A 23,412-nucleotide genomic window follows, 5' to 3' on the forward strand; every position below is an offset into this window, starting at 1 on the left:
TCGGTTCAGCCTCGCTACCCACAGAGAACAAGCTCCTTCCTTCCCTGGCTCCCAGCACTGCTTTAATTCTCAGCAGCACTGAAGGCAGTGATGAAACTCAGCACCCAGTAGCTGAAGTGAATGGCTGTGGCTTTGGCTACTTGCTGTTCTGTTAAATTGGTGGTAGAAAAGGCACCAAACAGCAGCTCTCTGTCTTTGATGCCCCTAACCAGTGAACATTTACTTCCTAGAGCAAACACTGCCTTCAAACAGCTTTACTCAGCCTTACAAATCTTTTACTGTTCTGCAAACAACACTTTCAGACTTCAAGCTGTAGTTCAACCTTTAGCAGCTGCTGTTTCCCTGTCTCATTACTGACTGATCCCTAAGCTGCCTTCACAGCAGTCAGGACTTTTCCTGCAGCATTACACCCACCAAGGTTTTATTTTTTATGAAGGGAAGTGGCTGTTAACTCCTCCACCACTGGGATATGTTTCAGCACCATCAGGAAAAGGACCTTCGCAAGTTCACAATAAATTACCTCAAAAAGCCTACCAAGATTCCTCTGCAAGCTGAGAACAGGTTACCTCGTGGCCTCTCCCAGATCAGCAGCACTTCATAACCAACACTTTTTGGACAGAGGTTGCCAGAATTCAGCCATTTATTAGACACAGCATCCAGCTGTACAGAGGCTGAAACAAGTGGCAGTTTCTCCTCTACAGTCCAAAGCCTGTCCCAACACGAAACGGATGAGAATTAACACCACAGACAACGAATACCACGTTACTTACAGCATTTACATACAGAGTGAACTTCGTACTTAAATGAAGTCAGCATGGAAGGAATTAAATTAGCGCTGGTTGAAGTCCCAGGAGGTCCCAGCAAAGTGCTGCTCGAGCTGCCAACAAGCTGTGCTGCTGAGCAGCCTCCAGAAAGCAGCATGTTTCTCACTGGAGCACTCCAGCTTTTCCCAAAGGGAAGGCGGGGAGGCCAGCTACTCATGGTCGCTGTCGCTGTCGCTGCTGTCGCTGTCTGACTGGATGCTCTCCAGTGCCTTCCTGCAGATATTAAACAGTTGAGTAAAAATATGTTGAAAAAAACCTTTGGAACCTTTAGCTTGAAACAAAATATCCAAAACACAGGGTAATCCCACTCCAAGGAGCACACTATGGGCTGCTGATGCCTGTTGCCACAAGGGACAAGTCCACCCGTTTGGTCCAAGCACACCCATCTCTTTCTGGCACAGCAGACTACTTCAGTTACCCAGACTGGTGGGCCAGCTATCAAGGCTGCAGGCACTTCTACTCATTTGCTGGCTAGGAGCAGGCTAGGCCTGTCCTCTGTGACCGCAGAGGCTCAGCAATAAGCCGCAGTGGTCAACAGAACGCACTGAGGGTCGACACAAACCTCAAAAGCTGTGAAATACACTGGTGGCCCTGTACCATTTCCCTGCTTTAATGCACCTGAAATCTGTGTCTTTTCAGAGGCCAGAGCCTGCTCAGAAAAGATGCTGGGGGGGAAAGGTGATAGCAGATCTGAGCGGTGTTGTGGTAACTCCACAGTGAAAGGTCACATTCATTCCCTTCCAGGTGTGATCAAGGGGGGTTATTTTTCAAGGTGTAAATGCAGCAGTCAACACAAAAGCACATCATTCTGAAAGCAAGCTCTCTCAGCTGTGCTAGCAGAGAAAACTTTGCACAGGAATTATCCCCCCAGCACCCTGCCTACTATACCCCTACAGCAATACCATAAAGCAGTCCAACTTACTTCTGGTTTTCAGAGAGTTCAAATTCCTTCTCTACTCTGCTTTTTAGCTTCTGCGATGAAGGAAGACCAAGGGACACTGCCAGCTTTACCAGCTTAATTGCCTCAATGGGAGAATCGGTTTGTTTAGCACAGTTCAAGAACTCCTCCATCACCAGGTCACTGTAAGAGCAAAGGCAAAGGGTGGTGGTTCACAGGGCCCCAGGTGAGGTGGCCATGAGCTCACTGCACGCAGCTGCCTTAGGAGGAAAGGCAGGACGCTTTTCAGATGATAAAACCAGCCCAATTCTGCTCCTGCCAGAGCTGTTACAAGTGCATCTCAGCCTTCATCCCATACCAGTGTGATGCGCTCTGGAACTCCTAAACTTACAGGAAGCAGTACTGCACAAAAATAATGGCAGCAGCTCACTGCCCAGGATGAAGACCCCACCTTTACAACAGCCTAAATAAGCCTCCCTCCTTTACAGCCCCCCCAAAGCCTACGCTGTGGCTGGTAGAGGTACAGAAACAGCAGGAGAACAGTGATTAAAATCCCAGGCAGCGTGTCTCTGCCAGAGGCTGCTGTGATGTCCATGGGCACAGGGAGCCATTGACTCCAGCTCTGCTCCTCCAGCTCCTTCATGCTGTAGGGCTGGCTCTGCTCCTTTGCTATCTATGGCAGCTGCTGCACTTCTGCTGCTTTTCAGCAGGGAAGCAAGCAAGTGTTCACAGCTGGTGCTGCAGGGGAGCAGGGGACACTGCAACCAGAGAGCCTTCAGATACATTTGTACAACTTGGAAACCACCTTCCTTTCACATTCACAACCCACAGATTACCAACTACAGCACAATCTCAGAGAATTCCTTTCCCTATTTCCCAATCTGATACAGGGGCTCTGGAGGGACCTGGCAGTATGAAGCCTTCCTTCCAGATTAGCAGAAGCTTGCAGGAAAGGGCAAGCACAAAGTGCTGTTAACAGCTACCATCAGACATGGGCCACTGTTATCAGTCACAATGGAAGTGCAAGGTCTCAGCCAAAGGGGGTCTGGGTACACAAAGCCAGAGCCTGGATGTACTCACGTGGGAATCCTATTGATTTGCTGGAAACGCTCCATCATGCTCCTGTTCAAAAACAAAACACAGGCACAGACAGGTAGTAAACAAAGGGACAAAGCCTAGATGAAGCCTAGGTGAGTTCTGTTTCCTGGAGACACCCCCAGTTCCAGCAGATCCCACTCCAGATGCTTACAGATGCATCCTAACCTAACATCACTGAACAGCTTAACACAGAACACCTTCAAATACTACAGAACAAATGACAAGTGTGACTGGTCACAAGTTCACTTTGAAATCCTAGATGCTTTTAGAAAGGTTCTTAGTAATTTTGTGTCCAAGAAACAAGCGCAAAGAAACCCCTCAGTTTAACAGAAAATGGCTCAGAACCTCACGTTTGGAGGCTGGGTATTTTAACCTATTTTAACCTGGGTATTTTCAATTTGAGAGCATGCAGGACAGCCAATTCTAGCTTTTAAAGGGTTCTAAAAATGTTCACTTTAGTTTTAATCAGACGTAGGTCTAATTAAGAATTTAATTATACCATTTAAACTCTTCAGGAGTTTGGTGAAGAGTTCTAAATATTAGGAAATGGGAAGCTGTAGGAAATCAGCTGTTCTTATTAAAGTGAGAGGAAGTCATACCTTGCCACAAGCAAATGGCCAACACTATGCCACGCTTACTGTGCTTACTTCCAACCATCTTAAAGGCATACAGCTACAGCTTGGTACCAAAAATGAACAAGAAAATTAAGAAAAAAGCCCAGTAACATCCCCAGCAGGACTGACCCACATCCCTTGATCTGCACTAGCATTCCTAGAGAACCAGCCATTAAGATTTGGATTTTCTGATTACACCTGAGATACAGCATCACCAAAGAGCTCCTGACAGCCACAGACGTACCAAGCATCCTGGGTTCTCCCAGCCCTGGAAAACACCACAGTGACACTGCCCAGTGCACTGCCTGTCCATTCCACTGGGGCCTGATCCTTCCCAGATTGCTCGTGGACTGTTTTGATATCTTCTGCACACTTGGCAAATGCCTGTTGAATCTGTGAAATGATCACACTGTTAATGCTAAAACCTCCGCAACCAACGTTATCCACTTCAATGCCACTACTCCTACATCCTCTACAGATGCTGTAGGTCTGCCCCAGCATGATTTCATTCTGCAAATTAACAGCAGATGATCTTGGCAGAAAAACATCTCTCTTCTGTCAGGACAACTGCTCCCACAAGTCAGGCTCCAAAACAACACTGGAGAGGAGAGCTGTGCTTAGAGATACAAGCCTATAACTGGTTTCTCAAGATGAAGAGTTACGGCAGTGACATCTATGGCAAAAATCCGTGAATGCTGCCATGAGCACCCCCAGAGATGTGTTATGTTCTTGCTCAACAGCCCTCACTGAAGGATTCCTCTTCCAAACCCTGGTACCAAAGTCATCCCTTTCTGTATTTGAGGTTTCTTTACACACTGAAGACAATCGGAAGAGCTCAGCAGATCTGGACAAACTCGGACAGATCTGGAAACTTGTAATGGCACACACACAGCAACTGGACCTCACAGATCTGGGGGCAGTAAGACAGCTCAAGCACAGCACAGCCTAAGGACAGCAACACCGTGCACCATACACAGAAATGGGCTTTTTACCGGCCTTCCTTACCTCTTCAGGGTGCTGATCCCTGCTCATCAAGGACAAAAGTTCTTCCAAAAGATCTCGTCTCTTACTAAACCCTAGCTGTTTCATATCTGTTTAGATAAAGATAACAGTCAGAAGGATATTTTCTATATGCTAAAGCCCATATTTGCATTCTTGTCTCCCCAGCGTAAAAAGCAAAGAACAGGCAAAGAATTTACACGAGTCAAACCTGGGCAGTTGCTTAAGCTGCTGCTCCCTGCTAAGCACTGCGTTTCCCAGGACAATGACTTCTAATTCTTGCTGGCATTTAAACACGCACAGCCACCACCTCTCTGACTGGGCAGAACTGATAGCAGAGATTTTCTCTATCACAGTCCCCTCCCTGCTGCACTCAGGAATAACAACCTTCCTGCCAAAGCATCTGACTGCGGCTCTCTGAGCACCACCAAGTACCCCCAGCACCTCCCACTGTGCACTGCTGCCAGCTTATATCCGAGCAACGGCCCACGTAGCCACGTGGCTCCCACCAACCTTCCCAGACTGAAGGGATCACTTCCAATTGATTGGCTGCATCCAGGGCTTGGAGGAGGTCCAAGATATTTTTAGGACTTGGATAGAAGAGCTGGCGAAGGAAGAATCACTTCAGTGAACTGCAACTGTTCTCCACTGCAAAGCTTTAAAGCTTACAGTAAGAAACTCACCGAAGGGCTCATCTCTTTGTACCATTTCAACACGACATCAATTTGTTCCATCATACACAACAACGAGAAGAATCTTGACCTACAGGAGGGAAAACGGCTCTAACTCGGTAACAATCAGATCACATGAAGCACAGAGAAGGACCAGATTATTGTCTGAATGAACTTACAGGAGCATCTCTAGCTACAATGTCTTAGTATGCTGCTCTTCAAATCAGAATACTCTAACTAGTTAATTACATTCTGCAACCACAGCACTTAATTACATTAGCAAAGATTCACATGCCATGATTACAGTCAAACTGCCTGAAGTTTGGTGCCTGAATGTATCTGTGATCATTACATGTAACAGAGATACAGCCACCACATTTGTGTCACTTTGTTGTGGTCTCCTAAACTGCCATCCTAAGTGGCTCACAGGACTGTAAGGTTCAGCTGGTTGGATGGAGATTAAGCTAAACTGAGGAGATAGAAGGGCTGGGTTTACAAACTTCTACTACTGATCCTTCTCTGCCCTCCTGGACAGGTAACAATGTAAGAGGGACCACTAAGGAGGTATGACCTTCAATGATGATCATCTCCGACACGTTTTACACATTTGGCCTTCTGACATTTCTGAACTCATGAACTCACTACACTCCGAGATGCTTTATTTCAGTTTGGGAAAGGCCATAAACCAAAAATAGATCCTAGCTACTGCTGTTCTTAAGAGCTTCTTTGTGAACTAATTTCCAAACTGCACACACAATATCTGATGTTTAACAAAGCATCTTCCTGCACAGTGTTCAAATCTCAGTTTGTACTCAAACTGATGACAACACTCAAGACACTGAATGTTAACCTCACTTCACTCACCAGTACAAATTTAACCGGTCCATGTCCAAGAACTTCCAATTGTCTCCCTTCTCCATTGCCTTATTTAAACGATAGGCAAGCTTGATATCCTTAAGATCACAGCACTGCAACAAACGAGTCAGATTTTAAAGCTGCCAAATGTAACACTTAATACTTTCTTCCAAGACTCACTTTCACACAGACAAGTAATGGTCTGACAGCAAATGCTCTTAACAGAGTGCAATTCAGCACAGTGACTGCCTGGGCATTTTTCTTACTTGGGAACAAACGAGGGCTTTGCCCTAGGGGCAAAAGCAAAGCTGCTGAATGAGCTACACTGACACTCTCTGGTGTGGAGGGAGCTGACTGCTGCTAGAAGCAGGATGCAGGCACAGAGCACAGGCAGCTGTGTAGCTCTGTGTACACAGGCAAGTTACCAACTGAGAAACATCACACAAAAAAACTCAGGATTGTGTAGGGAGGTTGCAGAAGGTGATGGACACAGGTGAAAAAGAGAATGACACAGAGCTAAACCTTACATGACAGGCTGGAAAAGTCACAGACAATCCAGAAAAACCTAAAGGGCTCAAACGATTTCTGACTGCAGGGATGAGTTACTTACCACCTGCATGGCACTGGTAAAAAATTTGGCTGAAAGGGAAAAAATGAAGTCTGTTAGTTTGCAGCTTTCAATGAGACATACAGCAACCCACAAACCCAGCCTCCCAAGGCAGACAGGACATTTTCAGTTAGAAACTGAATGTGCAGCTAAATTTGACAATATAGAAATATAGGTGAGCTGTCTGAGCCTGGGCAGTTTCACAAAAGCTACGTTCTCTTCTTTGACCCAAGGCAGAGAACATGTGCAACAAAGACAGGTGCTGGAGTTCATCATCCACCTCTTCAGCACACCCACAGCTGCCCAAGCTGTTACAACTGCCCCCTCCAACACCTGACTGCCAAGACAGATTGAAATTCATACCATCATCAGGGTCCTGGGGAGTGAAGCTCCTCTTTTCGACAGCATCTAGCACCTCGGAGATGATGCCTGATGGGGCAAGATCAACTGCGGGACAAACAAATAAGCAGTATCACATCTCAGCTGTACTATTAACTTTTTGGTACAAAATCTCCTCCACAAAGACTGAGTAGCCTGTATCAACTCAAGAAAATAGGTTTTCTTTTCAGCTTCTGCAGTTAATACACAAAGCAGAAGAACCCTTTCATCTCTTCACGAAGTAATGATACTCTGTATCACTTTGTTCACTCAACTGGAATCAGACAGAACAGTTAACAGGGCCAGGACTGCACACTAAGCAGCTCTATGTGAGGTCATAAATCAATTGCTCTTATCCACTGCATTTGGAAAGCATTGAAACCAGATGTTACTTGAGATACTCTCACAGCCAAGGTAATACTGCACGTACCAGTTCTATAAAATATGGAGAGAAGATGATCATACGTTGCAAGGCTAGGCTCTGAAAAGCAAAAAGATGGAAGTTACCACAACATTCTTGACTGAGCACTCTGCTCAAGCTCTGATTCACTGTCTCCAGGCCTTCTGATCAGGCACTACTCACAGTTTACTCAATCACCCCTCTCCCTTTTCACGCTAATGACAGACAGACCTCGTTTACAAACACTGTACTGGAAGGGACAGTTTCTAAGCATGAACAATCAGCAGGAGCATCATATTGCTAAGGGACATGTGGCCAAGCTTCCCTGCTCTAATTTAAAAGCAGTAAAGTTTTGTACCTAGTTTTCCTCTCTGCACATCTTCAGCATATCAGCAAGCTGCTATTTGGGCAAAGCACCCTCCACAACACATCAAATCTGTTGTGCCCACTGCATGCCCACACCGCCCTTACAGAGCTACATGTAACCAGGTCGACAATAACAGTAAGCACAGTCCTAACTTTAGCAACTTTATTCTGGCTGTGGCATGCTGGTTCCCTTACCGATTTCAAGCGCTTCCATCTCCTTCATTACTGGCACAGCCATACTTCTGCCTACACCACCACATCTCCTCAGAGTCTTCAGAACAGCGTTAAAGGTTCGCACGTTTGGCTGCACTCCCTGCTGAGCCATGTGATCCAGGAACATCTCGAAGAGCAACAACAAAATCCTTAGTGCTTCATACACGATGGATCACGGTTTATCATCATGCAAGGAGGCAGAGATATTTGCCCAGTCTAAGCCTTCTCATGGCCTGCAAGCGAACAACACTGCCTCAAGTGATCACTTCAGGGAGAACTACCTCATCTTTAATTAATTTGACTGAGGAACAAGACTGCCAAATGACAGCACATCAGGTCTTTGAGACTTCTGAGCAGAACAAAGACACTGTTAAGTTTACTCACTACTCTTCCTTACTGATGTTATCATCTCATCACTACTGGAACCTCTAACGTTACTACTCCTCTAAATTCCATTTCCAACACCATTAATCACAATTCAGAGAGGAGCTTTAAATCTATTTTTTTAACTTCCCATTATATCCTATGATTTTACGATCATAATTTCCACTTTCTGGCTTGCCAGTTCTTGGATCAGTGTGTTCTCAGAAAACAAACTGCTCTGCAAGGACAAAGCTGGATTTTGTACACTGTTCACTCCTTAACAGCTAGTTGGTATCTAAACCAGCATTAATTCACAGAATCACAGAATCAGAATTGAATTGTAGGGGTTGGAAGGGACCTCCAGAGATCATCGAGTCCAACCCCCCTGCCAAAGCAGGTTCCCTACAGCAGGTCACACAGGTAGGCATCCAGGCAGGTCTTGAACATCTCCAGAGAAGGAGACTCCACCACCTCCCTGGGCAGCCTGTTCCAGTGCTCCGTCACCTCACTGTACAGAAGTTCTTGTACACATTTGTGCAGAACTTCCTATGCTGCAGTTTCCAGCCATTTCCCCTTGTCCTGTCTCCATTCATCACTGAAAACAGTCTGGCCTCGCCATTCTGCCCCCCACACCTTAGATATTTATAGACCTGGATCAGGACCCCTCTCAGTCTTCTTTTCTCAAGGCTGAACAGACCCAGTTCACTCAGCCTTTCTTCATAGGAGAGATGCTCCAGGCCCTTCACAATCTTTGTGGCCCTTTGCTGGACTCTTTCCAAGAGATCCTTGTCTTTTTTGTACTGGGGAGCCCAGAACTGGATGCAGTACTCCAGATGAGGCCTCACCAGGGCAGAGTAGAGGGGGAGGATCACCTCCTTTGACCTGCTGGCCACGCTCTTTTTAATGCACCCCAGGATGCCATTGGCCTTTTTGGCCACAAGGGCACACTGCTGGCTCATGGCCAACCTGTCATCCACCAGGACACCCAGGTCCTTTGCAGCAGATACTGTTATCTTTTACAAAGCTCATTTTTAGCATCAATCTGTGAACAACTGCAAACTTACAATGCAGACTCAGTCCCTGCACTATTAACCCATCCTTTTACCTGCTTACCTTGACTAACTCCCATCTTTCCAGGAATCTGTCCTTCAGAAACGGGACTGCTGTAATCAGTGCATTGAAGGTGTGCACATCGGCTGCAAAACGTAACAAAAAACAAGCCCAACTCATTCCAACTGACAAGGACGTTCCGTGGAGAGCTACTTGTTGTAACATGGCTCAGTCTTAGGCGAAGTTCTCATGCAAACCTGTTTCCAGTGAGCCAGCCACACGCCAGCTGCACTGAACTCAGCAGTTTGCACTCAGCTCCCATGATCCAGCTGAGGTCCGTACCCCTGCGCCAATCATCACTGCCATGAAAGAAACATTCACCTACCCACAGCTTTCTACTACTTAGAAGACCATCATTGAAAACAGGAGATGCTTACCCTTGTGCCTGTCATTCAGCAGTTCTGTGTACATGTCATAAGCTTTAGCAGAAGCCCCATGCTGGAAAAAACAAACAAATGAAGTAAACAAACAATCTCTGCATGTGAAATTTCACGAGCTGAAAAAAGCCCTCCTAGCACTGAGGAGAATTTTACCTTCACCATGCCACGGATCACTGTGCAGTAGGAGTGTGCGTTCCTCTCCGGCATTACCTTAAATATCCTTTCAGCATTGTTGTTTTCCCTGGAATTGACACACGAGCTCAGAGTTAATGAACTCAATAAAAGGTATCTTCAGGGCTGACACTCAAACACATTCATCCTCACCCTTCGAACTATTCTACAATCACTTTCTAGATCTCCACCAATACTTCAAACATGTAACCAATGCAAATGTACTTAAAGATTAGTATCTGCAAGTATGGACTGCTAATAAGTGTTCACATCATTTTTCTAACAACAGTGTGAGTGCACAGCACTCTGGAAACAGGAATAGTGGCAACACTTCCTGTACCTCCATCTAGAGGCAGATGGGTGTGATCCTCTCTGGGGAGGCCTCTTTGGAGTCTCCAGCTCTGAAGCATTCACCTGAAAAGATTTTTGCAGAAGTGAGTTTCATAGAATCCAAAATTAAAACACATCATTTGATGTTTAATTGTACTTACAGAAGTTCAACAGCAATTTTTATGCTACCAAAGATGAGTATTTTGAATGAGTTATGATAAAATTATTTAGACTATGATGTTTAAGAAGGGATAATGAGATTAAAAATACTGTTTGTTACTAAAAATACAAGATGAATTTGTGGAGTGGAAGTGGAGTGGAAGTGAACAATTACATCATACAGAGTATAAAACCCTCTCTCTCAACAACCATCCCAGGGACAGGTAGTGCCAAACACATCTATTGCAGCATCCAAGGACTGATTCTCCTAGATGTCAATAAGAAGCCCTCAGCTTCATTAAATCTGCATTAGAGAAGTCTTGGAGGTGAACGATAAAACCAAATCTGGCAGTGGAAACAGGTATTTAAACACAGTTCAGCAGAACGAGTCAATACAAGGTTCCAGATATTAAACTCAGCTTTTGCTGGTAGGTCAGACCAGGATTTTTATAACTGCTGTATTTGTAGGAGATGCTGACTGCATCTGACCTGCCTCACACCATCTGCCAGGTAAATGGGCACAGGGCAAAAACCTTGAAATCACCTTTATATGCTCTTGAACTTAAGAAAGAGAGAAATAGAGCTCAACAGCTTTTTCATACCTCTGCGTCTTCCAAATCCTCTTTTTCTTCAGATTCCTTTTCCTGAGTAGATTCTCCATCTCCATAAAAGCATAACAAATCTAAAAGGCTGTTCGTGGTTTCCAGAGACACGGACGTACCTACAGGAAATAACGATGTACAGCAGTCACAAAGAAGTGAGAAAACATCACCAAAGTACAGTCATAACAGACTACTATTTTCCGACAAAGAAGTTCTCTAGCAATTCTGTGAAACAGAGGTATGAAATTAACACCTTAATGTAATCTTCTACTTTTAGTACAAGACAACTTCAGCAGTGGACATGAGTATTTCTTTTTCTGTTAGTGTTACTGAATGAGTTTTTCTGGTCAAGTAAGAGAAGGAAGTAGCAGCTGGCAGCCCAAACTGCGAGCAGCAACTGAAATGCCAGCTGCTTTTCCTGACTACAGCTTGCTTTGAGACTACTGGGTAATTCACTTCCTGTGATACAAATTTAAAACTGACAAATGAGCAACACAGTCATGAAATTGCCTCCATACAAAGCCTAGACCTCCTCCAGTGGTAGTCACCCGGTGCAAAGAGAGAATTCTATCTTTATCATGGGTCAAACGACGCTCCCTCGCAGACAAATTCAGGCAGACAAGTGGCAAACGTGAACCAGCTACATTTCTCACTCAAGGTGACCATCTCACATTATGCCACAGAATCATAGAATGGCCAGGGTTGGAAGGGACCTCAAGGATTGTGAATCTCCAACCCCCTGCCACATGCAGGGCCACCAACCTCCAAACTTAATACCAGCCCAGGCTGCCCAGGGCCCCATCCAACCTGGCCTTGAACAACTCCAGGGACATGGCATCCACAGCCTCTGGGCAGCTGTTCCAGCACCTCACCACTCTCTCTGTAAAGAACTTAAAGAACTGTGCCAGCTACTAAAAGAAGTCTTTGCACGATTTAAGCAGAGCTCCACCCTGGAACAAGGTGATGCCCATACCTGCTTGCAGGAGCTGATCAAACAGGTCCACTGAAGCTTTCACCATTCGGAGGTTGATGCGCTCTTTCAGAGCTTCCTCACTCACACCTTCAATCTGAGGTGTACAAATCTCAGGCATCAAACTCTACAAGCACAGAGGACAAGTCAAGCATATGCTCCAACCTCACCATTACAACACTAGTTAACAAAACCAACTGTTTACGTTAGTTTTGGCTCAGTCTTACCACTGATTTCACTACCTGACAACACACAAATACAATGAAAACAAACAGCAAAAAGCTTACTGGTATGTTAGGTTCAGCAAGGATCTTGTCAAAAAAGTGAGGAAATTCCTTAATAATATACTTGGCAGCATTTCTCCCAGACTCCTTCGACAACGAAAACAGACGCTGCATAGGAAAGAGAGAACAAGAGTCTGATGAAGCATGTAACCGTAAGGCTGACAGGGAGGAAAAACAGCTTCCGTAACACAGAGGGATTCAATGGGACGAATGAAACTCATGCTTTTTCTTCAACTCTTAATAAAAGCACAGGGAAGAGATGACATTCCAAATACATTTTCTGGTATTACAACAAGGTAAGGATGTCTGTTCCTTAAATTACACCATAATATACTTCTCTATTACTTAGCAATGGATCAGATGCCTTAAATCTCACATTAGTACCTCAAGATTCTCAGACACATGGCATGAATTTTCTCCCTGTTTTATATCTACATTTGCTGGCATCACCCAACTTTAATCCACCCAGCTGTTCATTGATAAAGCTAAAATCCCCAGGGGTTGACTAGGATGATTAATTAATCACATGCTGTTTGTGTAGTAACAAGCATAACAGTAACTACCTGGTTTTAAATTACACATAATTCAACTTAAACAAACTGCAATCACAAGATCTCTATATAGCACTGATTCACACTCTATACCCAATGTATGCAAATACAGCTACAATGAGTTAAATGCCCAGCCTAAAGACTCACGGTAGGATTCCAATCAGACAGCTATCAAGGATTTTACAGGAAATACTCACAGCAGTGGCTGAATTTCTTGGCATAAGGTAAGGGTCATCCTGGAACATATAATGAGCAGCAGTAGGATCCTGTAGGAAGGAGAACCCAGGACTGAAACTTTTTGTTATGCACTAAGGCACTGTGCCTCATGGAATGGAGGCATTATGGACAGCTCCACCACCTCAGCTGCATGCTACAAGAATTCCATTCTCAGAAAGGGTTCAGCTATTTGGAAACTGTTTAAAAAGCATCTGCATTATGCACGTACATGTGGGCTAACAGAGCAACCACAAAATGGTCTTTACTACAACAGGGCAAGCACTGAGTGCAAAGAAAGTAGGATCACCACCTCTAACACTCTCAGGAGACCTGAGATGATTTGCAAAACTTAGAATCCTAGAATGGCCTGGGTTCAAAAGGACCACAGTCATCCAGTTTCAACCCCCTGCTATGTGCAGGGTCACCAACCAGCAGACCAGGCTGCCCAGAGACACATCCAGCCTGGCCTTGAATGCCTCCAGGGATGGGGCATCCACAGCCTCCTTGGGCAACCAGTGCATCACTGGAACCTTGGGTTCCAGTGCATCACCAGCCTTTGTGTAAAAAACTTCCTCCTAATATCTGACCTAAACCTCTCCTGTCTCAGTTTAAAACCATTCCCCCTTGTTCCTATCACTATCCACTCTGGTAAATAGGTAAATAGTTGTACCCCCTCCTGTTTATACCCTCCCTTCAAATATTGGAAGGCTACAATGAGGTCTCCCTGGAGCCTTCTCTTCTCCAAGTTAAACAATCCCAGTTCCCTCAACCTTTCCTCATAGAAGAGGTGCTCCAGACCTCCTGCTTTTAGCAAAAGTCTGATCAAAATGCACAGCCTTCACTGGTAGTTGAGCAAAAGTGAGTTGAGCAAAAGTGAAACTGTTAAAAAAACCAAACTTGATGTGTGAGTTCTGCCTTCTATTTCTGGCCATAGTAGAAGTCAGAGCCTTCAGAATGACAGGCAGTGTATGAGATGATGCACAAACCAACCACTATCCGTGATCATAACAGAACTACTCACCCTTTTTACAGTAGAAGCCAATGTTTGGAGAACTGCTAGTTTATCCCTAGGTGAAAAAGAAGCTTTCATTAATACCAGGTTGCAGATTTTTAATGTTAGTCAGCATAAGTACAGGATTGTAAAGATTTTCAGTTCTAAAAAAAAAACAGTCGTTTTTGCTTCACTTAAAAAAGATCTTTTCACAATGGGATGGAAAATTCAACTGCAAGAACAGTCTGTCCTCAAACCACACGAAAGACAAGACTGAGGAAAAAAAAACAAATCAGAAAAGAATTTAAGCCTCCTGCTATGAACATTGTCTTTATTATACATTACCAGAGAACATACAGAAAGAACAAAGAAAAAAATCCTTGAATGCTCTTCTCAGAAGCCCTTAAGAGTATCCCAGCTGTGAAGATGGATATATGAGTTCCTCTCTTCTACCAATGGATCCTTAAGACTTTGGTTATGTTTCAGGCAAACAAGGAACAGACTACTGAAAGCATTCAGGTACAGGTGGTCTTATTTGGAGCCTGCATGCAGACATCATTTGGCTATTTGTTTAATTTCTGCTGTACTGTTCTGCAATTTCACATTAAGTCCTTCCCATAGTACACACTCACCAAGTTTTCCTTCGTGGGAGCACAATTTCTTCTTGAGCATCTACAAGAAACAAAATCATTATTAGAAACTAATAGTAAACCCCAACCTAAAGAAAACCAATGATTTAAGCTAATATAGTCAAAAGTACTTAATCAAAGTCTTCAAAACCACAGTGTGACATAGACCACTACTACATCAGGTAACAGAAGAAGCTGGCAGCAGCTGCACGTAGACAGGATCACAAGTCTAAGTCTTCTACTTCAGAGAGACCTATCCACTTACTCATAAATGTTTCCATAATCATCCTTATTCCATATCTTACTGCTTGAGCCCCATATTTTCTCAGTCCTCTCTGGATTCTCTAGACTAAATGACAACTCCTTGTTATTGGATGTTGGGGATATCAAAACCTTATTCCATTTCAAACAGTAATTGGGCAGCTTGTGGATTGGATATGGATAGCTGCCTGGAGTGAGGGGGACCAAACATATTAAGCCAGGAAATATCTGCAAAATGAAGATGATAAGAAAATAAAAAGGAGAAAGATGGCACTCGCTATCTCCTTTGTATGACAGACTATGCTGCGCGGAAGCTGGAAAAGGAAAGAACTCATAATTACAGCATCATACCTTCTGAGTTTTCAATAGTCTTCCCAAGAGCTGTGTTAGTAGAAGAGCACCTATAAACCAATCAGAGTTTTGAATGAATAGAGGTCAAACTAATTGAGCAAAACTACATTAATGAAGTTCTGGACAAGTCAAAAATTTGCAAATGAACTTGAGGGTAGTTTGGCTTTAAGGTAGCTTTCATGAATAGCGGCATCTAAGAAAGCAAATTGTGAACATAAATTAAAGAAGCTAATTCAGTGCAAAAACTGGAACAAGGCTGCCAGAGAGGTTGTGGAGTCTCCACTGAAGATATTCAAGACTCTTCTGGATGCTGAAGAAGATGCTGTTAACACAACCACATGCTTTAAAGCGACATAACAACTGCTCCCATCTGCTAGGTATTTATATACAGGCCATGCCCTCACCACCTCAGACACGAGCCAAGCTTTGCCCACACGCAGCACAGCAGGCACGGGAGCCTTTCACTCGAGGAACACCTTTAAATCAACCCCAGTCTGCCGCTTAGGCAGGTGTTAGGCCACTTTAACACCACAAGTCCAAGCCTGTGGTGCGGAGAGACCCGAGAGAGAACTCCACAGACAGCTGGGCCGCTCTGCCGGGCCGCTCCACGTCTCCCCGAGGCCGCATCGCGCATGCGCACGGCGCGCCCACACACGCGCACAACAAAGCGCCTGCGCACCTTTTCGCGCCCTTTCGCGCCTCAACTCCCCTCCGCATCCCCTCACTGCCATCGCTCCCCACTACTCGCCCTGAAGGAACAGCGGAGCCTTACCGGCCGCACCGCCCGCTCAGCGACAGCACTCGATGCCAGGAGCTCAACGCTACCCGCCGTGCCGCCATGCCGGCCCTCGCGCAGCGCTCTGTGGGAAGGAAGGCGCTCCCACTCCTGCGGTGGTGGGGGACGAGCTCTCCGTCCCGCCTCCCCCCGGCGATGCGTGGTAGCATCCGGCCCCGCCTCTCCCTCCGCTGCTGGGACCGCGTGCTTCCGCCCTCGGGTGCCTGGCGGCTCCGAGCTCTGTTTCGGGGAGACCTGCCCGTTCGCCATGAGGCCGCCGAAAGTGGTGCCGTGGTGGCGGTTCGCCAAGGTCTCCTTCGGGTTGTACACCGCCGAGGAGATCAGGTGAGGATTCGAGACGCGCTCCCGCCTTCCGGCCGAGGGGGGCTGCGTGCGCCTCCTGAAGGACCGCAACTCCCAGCGTGCCTTGCGCGGCGGCGGCAAAACGCGGCAATGGGCTGTGGGCGCGCAGCATGCCGGGATGTGTAGTCCGCCTGCGCCCCGGCCGCAGTGGCAAATGGTTCCCCCCCTGTGGTCACTGAGTGCGGGGTGCTGTGTTCCCTGTGGGAATAGTTTTATGGCATGGGGCAGCCGGTGACGTTACGTCTTCCTCCTGCAGTTGTTAAATATATAAGAGATGTATTTACTGTGCATGGTGCAGGCAGCCCTATCGATATGCCCGTGCATGCCCAGCATGCTTGCAGAAAGGAGTTTTCATCACTCAGTGTCAATGCTGGCTGTAACGTTAAAATGTGTTTCCTATTTTTCTTGTTTTTTTTTCTTTTTTTCTGCCACTGATTTTTATCCTTTCTACTTCAGGAAACTGAGTGTAAAAGCTATAACGAATCCTCAGTATTTGGATAATGTGGGGAATCCTTCTGTTAATGGATTGTACGACCTGGCTCTGGGGCCTCCTGATTCCAAAGAAGCATGTGCAACGTGCATGCAGAACTTCAGCAACTGCCCAGGGCACTTTGGCCATATAGAACTGCCTCTGACTGTCTACAACCCTCTGTTTTTTGATGTATGTATGCTTAATTGTTGTCTCACAACTGAAGCGAGGAATGGTGTCCAACAACTACCTACTTTTATCTTAGAGTTTCCAAATGGGCATTCAGGTCCTGTTCAAGCTCACAGCAGAGATATTTGTGTATTTGTACCTGCAGGTCCTTGTACACCAGAAAACTAAGTCATTGTGGATGATACTTGACTACTTATATAGCATTGCTCTTGAGTGACAACACACATGCAAGCTAATACATCTACCAGAATAACTTTTTTTTCCTTCTTTTTGTTCCAGAAACTATACCTTCTAATTCGAGGTTCTTGTTTAAATTGTCACATGCTGACATGTACTCGAGCTGTGGTTCATTTGCTGCTAAGTCAGCTGAAGGTTCTGGAGCATGGGTTGCTTCATGCTGTGCATGATCTTGAAGTCATCTTAAACAGGGCAAGTAGTCCATCTTTCTCCGTTCTTTTTTTTTTTTTTTTTTTTAGTTGATGGTGCTGCAATTAGAAATCTATCTGTATTCTATTTCTTTCAGTTTTTAGAGCAAAGTGCAGATGCGACAGCTCTAGAAATTGAAGAAGAATTAAATCGCCATGTTGATGAAATATTGCAAAGTCAAGAACTGAGTGATCAGTGTTCAAATGTAAGTAGAATCAGTTCTCCTCTTGGGACCTCAGATTTTGTCTGTGTAATATAATAATGTACAGAGGGAAATCTGTGTTTGATTATGCATACTCTAGAATTTCTTCTTGAGGTTTTGACCTGTGTTACATTTAGAGCAAAATGTCTAAGATGTGTAAAAATATTTTCCTCCCTGGCCCAAAGTTTGAGTAACTATTAGCTTTGTATGAAATATGCTTTCTTTTCTGCTTTCTGTTTTTTCTCACCAGGTAAAAAATGTTTGTGAGTGTAGAAATAAATTGATATCCCAGTTCTGGAAAGCACATATGACTTCAAAGAAATGCCCAAACTGCAAGTAAGTTTAGCTACATGAGGAATTAAACGGGTGGTGTGAAGTCAAATAGTGTAAGTCTCTTCTTTTCTTTTTTCCTTTAAGATCAAGGAGATCACTGGTGAGGAAAGAGCATAACAGCAAGCTGACAGTAACTTATCCTTCTACAGTGTTTCATAAGGCAGGAGAGGAAGGTGTTGTGGATGAACCAGTAGGTAAGATGTTTGCCTTATGCTCAGATATGTTTGCACTTACTTGCTTTTATTTAAGATGGACAAATTTCTAACAATGAATATGAGCTTTTGATTTTTGTATTAAAAAATAAAAGATCAGAAAAACAAAAGGAAAAAACACAGTAAATTCAGCAGTAGGAGATTACCCAGATTCCATTAAATTCCAGGTGTCTGCTCTAGCATCCTATCTGTGACGCATTCAACGAAGGCAGGAAAGTGTGGATATCCCAGTGGTAGTACTTTTGAGTGACAGCTGTGACTCCATGAGGTTGTCAAATACTACTTTGGGCTTTCTATCTGTACACTCCTTAGAGCAGCTGCCAGTCTGGTGGCATGTTTTGTTATCTTAGTGATTTAAATAGTTGTTCTGGAGAGTCAGGGGAGTTACCACAATTAGAATAGCTTGCCTTATTCTTTTGGACACTTTTAATGTTTGCATGTGAAGTATTATTAAGAAATATTTCCCTCCTGTCAGTTAGCAAAGACCAAGGTATTTCTTGTATATCTTGACATCATTAGTAATGCTTGAGTCCTACTTGTGTCTTTTTGAGTTACAGGTAGGTTCTTCATTTTTGTTCTCGTCTGTGGAGGTGATCATTTAAAGAAGTGGTACAGTTTGCTGTTAATCAAATAAAACATGCTTCAGCTGTTAGAGATGAGTTTTGTTTCATTTACTTATATTGTCATCCAGTGGTCACACAGAAGGCTTACTTTTTCAGTACTGAGAAGACTCTTAGATTAGCATGATTGCTTTTAGGATATGAAATTAATGACACTACTTTAAAGAAGGTAGCACACCAAATAAATACATTGGTTACTGTTTTCAATCTTTCCCTTTGCTGGAAACATCACTGTAAGCAAAACAAAAAAAAAAACAAACAACGACACGCCTTTCAAATTAACTTATTATTCTCACCCCTCTCCCCTTCTTCTTTCCTTTTAGCTATTGATGAAACTCAGTTAGGGAAGAGAGGATACCTGACACCAATGACTGCCAAGGAATTCGTCTTGGCTCTGTGGAAGAATGAAGGTAATGTTTATTCCTTTTCAAATCTGTACCTTTTACCTTAAGAGCTCTTGGTTGAAAGATGGATTTTTAGGGACAAGAAGGGCTGGTTCCTAGTGAAGGCGGAGCATTTGGTGACCTAGTTTGATCAGCTGTTATCAAGTTGCCCTTTCTCAAAGCTTGGTTGTTGTTTATGGAGAGTATGATGTCTGTGTGGCTCTGTGCTTACCATTCCCCATGGTTTTATTGGTTGAAGACTGAATGTTTTGAATTTCCTGTGCACTGGATGTGCATACAGTTGGAAGGAAAAATTGAGGGATTTCATGCTGTAGTCACAGCCAGTAGCTGTGTACTGTTTCCTCCAGCTCTTCTGACATTTTTCTTTTGTTGTGTTCTGCATTTCCATTCATAATCATTTCTAAAAAAAGATGTGACCGAAAAGAACAATAGCATTCTTTGTAAAGTATTTTTGCCTATGTGTTCTCTTAAACAAGCTCTCTGGTATTTAACTTGGCAGAGTCTTTTGACTTGATTGACCAAGCGTATCTGGGGGTTCGAATTCCCAAACAAAAGCATAATGGTGTGTTTATCTCTTCAGGTTTCTTTCTGCGTTACCTCTTCCCTGGGATGGATCCCCATAAGGACTCAGCTTTCAGCCCGGATATGTTTTTCTTAGATCTGCTTGTGGTTCCTCCTTCAAGGTAAAAATTCCCCAGACAAGCACAAAAGAAGTCACAGGGTCCTAAGGAGTCAGAAGATGCATGCTAGTTTTTACAAAAGCATATTTTGGTATTAGTATTTCAGCTTCCAGAGTATGTGGATATTATAGCTGTGTGGTGCAGTAGGATTTCTTCTGTATGACTGCCTGAGTGTAATAAATGAAGTTTTAAATGCTCACTGTTAGCTCTTAGGCATTATGTTTTACGCATTGAAGATTTAGCTCAGCATTGAAGATTTAGCTCAGAATGCTTGAGGCTTGTTATATTCTCTTTTGGCAATGTTAATTTTCTAAAATGATTTTGATCTGCTGTAGGTATCGTCCTGTAAATCGTGTTGGAGACCGGATGTTTACAAATGGTCAGACTGTGAACCTGCAGGCTGTCATGAAAGATGCCACCCTGATCAGGAAGCTCTTGGTTTTCATGGCAAAAGAACAATGCCAGCCAATTAAAATTGTAGAAGACAAAATTCAAACGGTAAGACTTGCTGGTTATCTTATTATCTGCTTTTTTGATATATGCTTGCAGTTCATGGTAGGCTCCTGTTCATACTGTTCCAGTAGCAGGTTTTGCCTGGACTGCTGGAATGTATGCTGCTAGATCTGTTCTCCATAGATATTTTTCCTTGTCTCTTTCTACTCAGCTATCTGGTGCAAAAGGTAAAACACTTTATGTATGCTTCCTTAATGGTGGCTTTGTGTTAGACCACTCTGTGAGACACAGCTCTCCTGTTACTGGAAAATAAAATATGTACAGCAGAAACAATTTAGAATAAATCTTCAACATCTCATCGAATGGTGGAGAGGAAAGCTACTGTATCTCCTAGGCCTTGCAGGGCCACTAAGATGATCAGAGGGCTGGAGGAAAGGTTGAGGGAACTGGGCTTGTTTAATTTGGAGAAGAGAAGGCTACATGGAAACTTTATTGTGGCCTTCTAGTACTTGAAGGAAGCATATGAACAGAACGGGGAGCGGCTGTTTACGAGGGTGGATAGTGATAGGACAAGGGGGAATGGTTTTAAAATGAGGCAGAGGAGGTTTAGGTCAGATATTAGGAGGAAGTTTTTCACACACAGGGTGGTGAGGCACTGGAACAGGTTGCCCAAGGAGGCTGTGGATGCCCCATCCCTGAGGCATTCAAGGCCAGGCTGGATGTGGCTCTGGGCAGCCTGGTCTGCTGGTTGGCTGAGGGGAGGAAGGATGTTGAAACTAGATGATCTTTGTGCTCCTTTTCAACCGAGAGAATTCTATGATTCTATGAAGTGTAATCTTGGTAGTTTTTAACCATAAAAGTAATTAGTAACAATTCTTGCTTGCTTCCAACCAACTTATGTGATAATATGGTAGGAATGAAATGTGTCACTATTATTGATCCAAGCTATATGGCTTCATACTGTTTTTCTGTATCAGTATTGAGAAGCCTTGCAAGGAGAAAGCTTCTGTGTTCAGGCTGTGAATCACAGGGTTCCTCCACAGAGGGGGCTGACTGTAGGTTGGACTGTGAGTTTGCAGAGCATTAAATATCTGTGCAATCCATTTAAGTCATGAGAGCCCTTCTGAAAGAATAACTGACGTACAGTGTGCAGCTGTCAGTGTGGAGTTTTAAGGCATGTATCCTTTGCCCTTGAAATCCCCACTTTGAGAACATAACTGTGAAGAAAAATAAGCTAGATTTAATCTGGGTTACATACAAAGCTTTTGCTTGGTTTTGTTCTGTATAACCATAAGGTTATACCCTTTTTTTTGAGTGTCATCAGTGTTCCAGCTATTTGCTTCCATTGATACGAAGCAGAATATTTTTCTGGAAGTCTCTGTGGTGCTGTGCACAACTGGAGGAAATCCTGTATTTCTGGCAGATATGCTCACTGCAATATACTGCTCTACAAAGGAAGAAATTTGTATCTCATTTGGAGTAAAAAATAGTTTTAATAGCAGGTTAACCAACAAACATAACCTACAGAGCAGGAACAAATCATAAATGTGATGAATGCTCTTGTTTTGGATTTGTTTATAAATTGTGTTGTTAACAATTCTTTGATATTGATGTAATTTCAGCTGGACATGGTTTACATCCTGAAGTGTAAGGGTTTTCAGTACGTTTCAGTTACTGAAAATGTGACCACTAGGTGGGGATGTGCCCTTAAGTCTGTACACACTTCTTCTGGACTATGAGAGCAAAGTGATGCAAGCTCTCAGATTTGTGCTTTTATTTTAACTTTGGACTTTCCAGTAGCATGGTGGTTCTTAGCCCACACTGACTAGTCAGTAAAAAAGCTAATTTAGATGGAGGACTGTTTACCAAGCAATCAGTTATTAAAATGCTGCTGGAATATAGCTGCAATCTTTGGAGGTCTCTATGTTTCTAAATCGTGACAACAGAGCTCTCTGAACACTTAGCTGTAGTAACAATGCTAAATTAATTTCATAGATGAGTTGCACTTGCTATGTCATGTGATAATCAGCAAGTATTTGTTTGTTAAATCCAAGTCTTCTCTGTCCCTGTAGGAGACAGGGGAGAGTGATGAGCCTCTGGACCGTTCTGTGCTGGCAACAATTCCAGGACAGACCATTGCAGACAAACTTTATAACGCTTGGATTCGTCTTCAGACCCACGTCAACATTGTGTTTGACAGTGACATGGACAAACTAATGACTGAGAAATACCCTGGTATTCGTCAGGTGGGTAGCAGGGGGGTCTTAAACTCTGATCTTTGCGTATCACTGGCAGCTAAAGGGAGATAAATGGATGGAATAAGAAATAAATGAAATATTTGCACTCAGTGCGTTGGTGTTTTCATGGTTCTCATTGCTGTAATGTCTTGAGAATCTGCCTGATGTTGCACACTTTTATTTTTCACCATTTAATTGTTAACTTTTGTTTTCTAAGCTATTAGAGAAAAAGGAAGGACTGTTCCGCAAGCACATGATGGGAAAACGTGTGGATTTTGCAGCTCGGTCGGTCATTTGCCCTGATATGTACATTGGTACCAATGAGATTGGCATTCCCATGGTAAGAAGAAATAAAGGAGTGCCTCCTTATGATACTGTACAGCAGTGCTTTCAGCTGCATAGTAAGCAGTTTAAAATGGAGAGGTTTACTGATTTTTGCTTTGACTTTATTCTACCTTACCAGTGTGTTAATGAAGGAATATTGAAGAGCAAGAAATTCTTACAGTATAAACTCAACACTAAACCTAGAAAAGAGGATGGAGAAAGAGCTGCCCTTGCTTCCTTGGTTAATGAATTAGTACAAATTTCATAAGTAGGTCCTGTTTCAATGTTGATCTTTGTACAGTGTATCCTGTAACAGGCCTGACAGCCTTAAAGAAAAGCCCATAGGTGTGTTACAGCCTTCATCCTTAATGAGTCTCAGGGATAAAACCAGTCCTGAACTTATAAACAGTCTTTTCTGCTTGCCTACATGCGAA

The 23,412-nt window shown here is 43.8% G+C and overlaps 2 protein-coding genes and 1 non-coding gene across 3 annotated transcripts in view; 1 reads left to right on the top strand and 2 right to left on the bottom strand.

Annotated features, from left to right (window-relative positions):
- Positions 1 to 622: 622 nt before the first annotated feature.
- Positions 623 to 16,200, bottom strand: PTCD3 (pentatricopeptide repeat domain 3). Its single transcript, XM_052681376.1, has 24 exons — positions 16,064 to 16,200; positions 15,292 to 15,341; positions 14,683 to 14,722; positions 14,081 to 14,126; positions 13,041 to 13,109; positions 12,296 to 12,400; positions 12,012 to 12,135; positions 11,039 to 11,157; positions 10,288 to 10,361; positions 9,930 to 10,017; positions 9,774 to 9,834; positions 9,400 to 9,482; positions 7,906 to 8,050; positions 7,375 to 7,425; positions 6,930 to 7,013; positions 6,570 to 6,598; positions 5,969 to 6,072; positions 5,117 to 5,195; positions 4,947 to 5,037; positions 4,440 to 4,525; positions 3,679 to 3,827; positions 2,803 to 2,844; positions 1,747 to 1,905; positions 623 to 1,037 (listed from the first exon to the last, which is right to left on the bottom strand). The coding sequence occupies exons 1-24, from the start codon at positions 16,129 to 16,131 to the stop codon at positions 974 to 976; spliced, it is 2,010 nt and encodes a 669-aa protein (XP_052537336.1). The 5' UTR covers positions 16,132 to 16,200; the 3' UTR covers positions 623 to 973.
- LOC128080775 (small nucleolar RNA SNORD94) lies at positions 9,560 to 9,702 on the bottom strand. The gene has a single exon (XR_008206882.1). It is a non-coding gene; the product is annotated as a small nucleolar RNA SNORD94 (small nucleolar RNA).
- Positions 16,201 to 16,242: 42 nt separating the features above from the next.
- Positions 16,243 to 23,412, top strand: part of POLR1A (RNA polymerase I subunit A) — a 29,949-nt gene continuing 22,779 nt past the window's right edge. Inside the window, exons 1-11 of the mRNA XM_052681366.1 lie at positions 16,243 to 16,411; positions 16,886 to 17,090; positions 17,367 to 17,516; positions 17,611 to 17,718; positions 17,966 to 18,051; positions 18,133 to 18,242; positions 19,204 to 19,290; positions 19,865 to 19,967; positions 20,300 to 20,462; positions 22,490 to 22,663; positions 22,872 to 22,994. Of these exons, the coding sequence (XP_052537326.1) occupies positions 16,335 to 16,411; positions 16,886 to 17,090; positions 17,367 to 17,516; positions 17,611 to 17,718; positions 17,966 to 18,051; positions 18,133 to 18,242; positions 19,204 to 19,290; positions 19,865 to 19,967; positions 20,300 to 20,462; positions 22,490 to 22,663; positions 22,872 to 22,994 (1,386 nt within the window). The 5' untranslated portion in view covers positions 16,243 to 16,334. The remainder of the gene's footprint in view (positions 16,412 to 16,885; positions 17,091 to 17,366; positions 17,517 to 17,610; positions 17,719 to 17,965; positions 18,052 to 18,132; positions 18,243 to 19,203; positions 19,291 to 19,864; positions 19,968 to 20,299; positions 20,463 to 22,489; positions 22,664 to 22,871; positions 22,995 to 23,412) is intronic.

Source organism: Tympanuchus pallidicinctus, unplaced genomic scaffold (genome assembly GCF_026119805.1).
Source record: "Tympanuchus pallidicinctus isolate F22 unplaced genomic scaffold, pur_lepc_1.0 scaffold2, whole genome shotgun sequence".
NCBI classification, from domain to species: domain Eukaryota; kingdom Metazoa; phylum Chordata; class Aves; order Galliformes; family Phasianidae; genus Tympanuchus; species Tympanuchus pallidicinctus.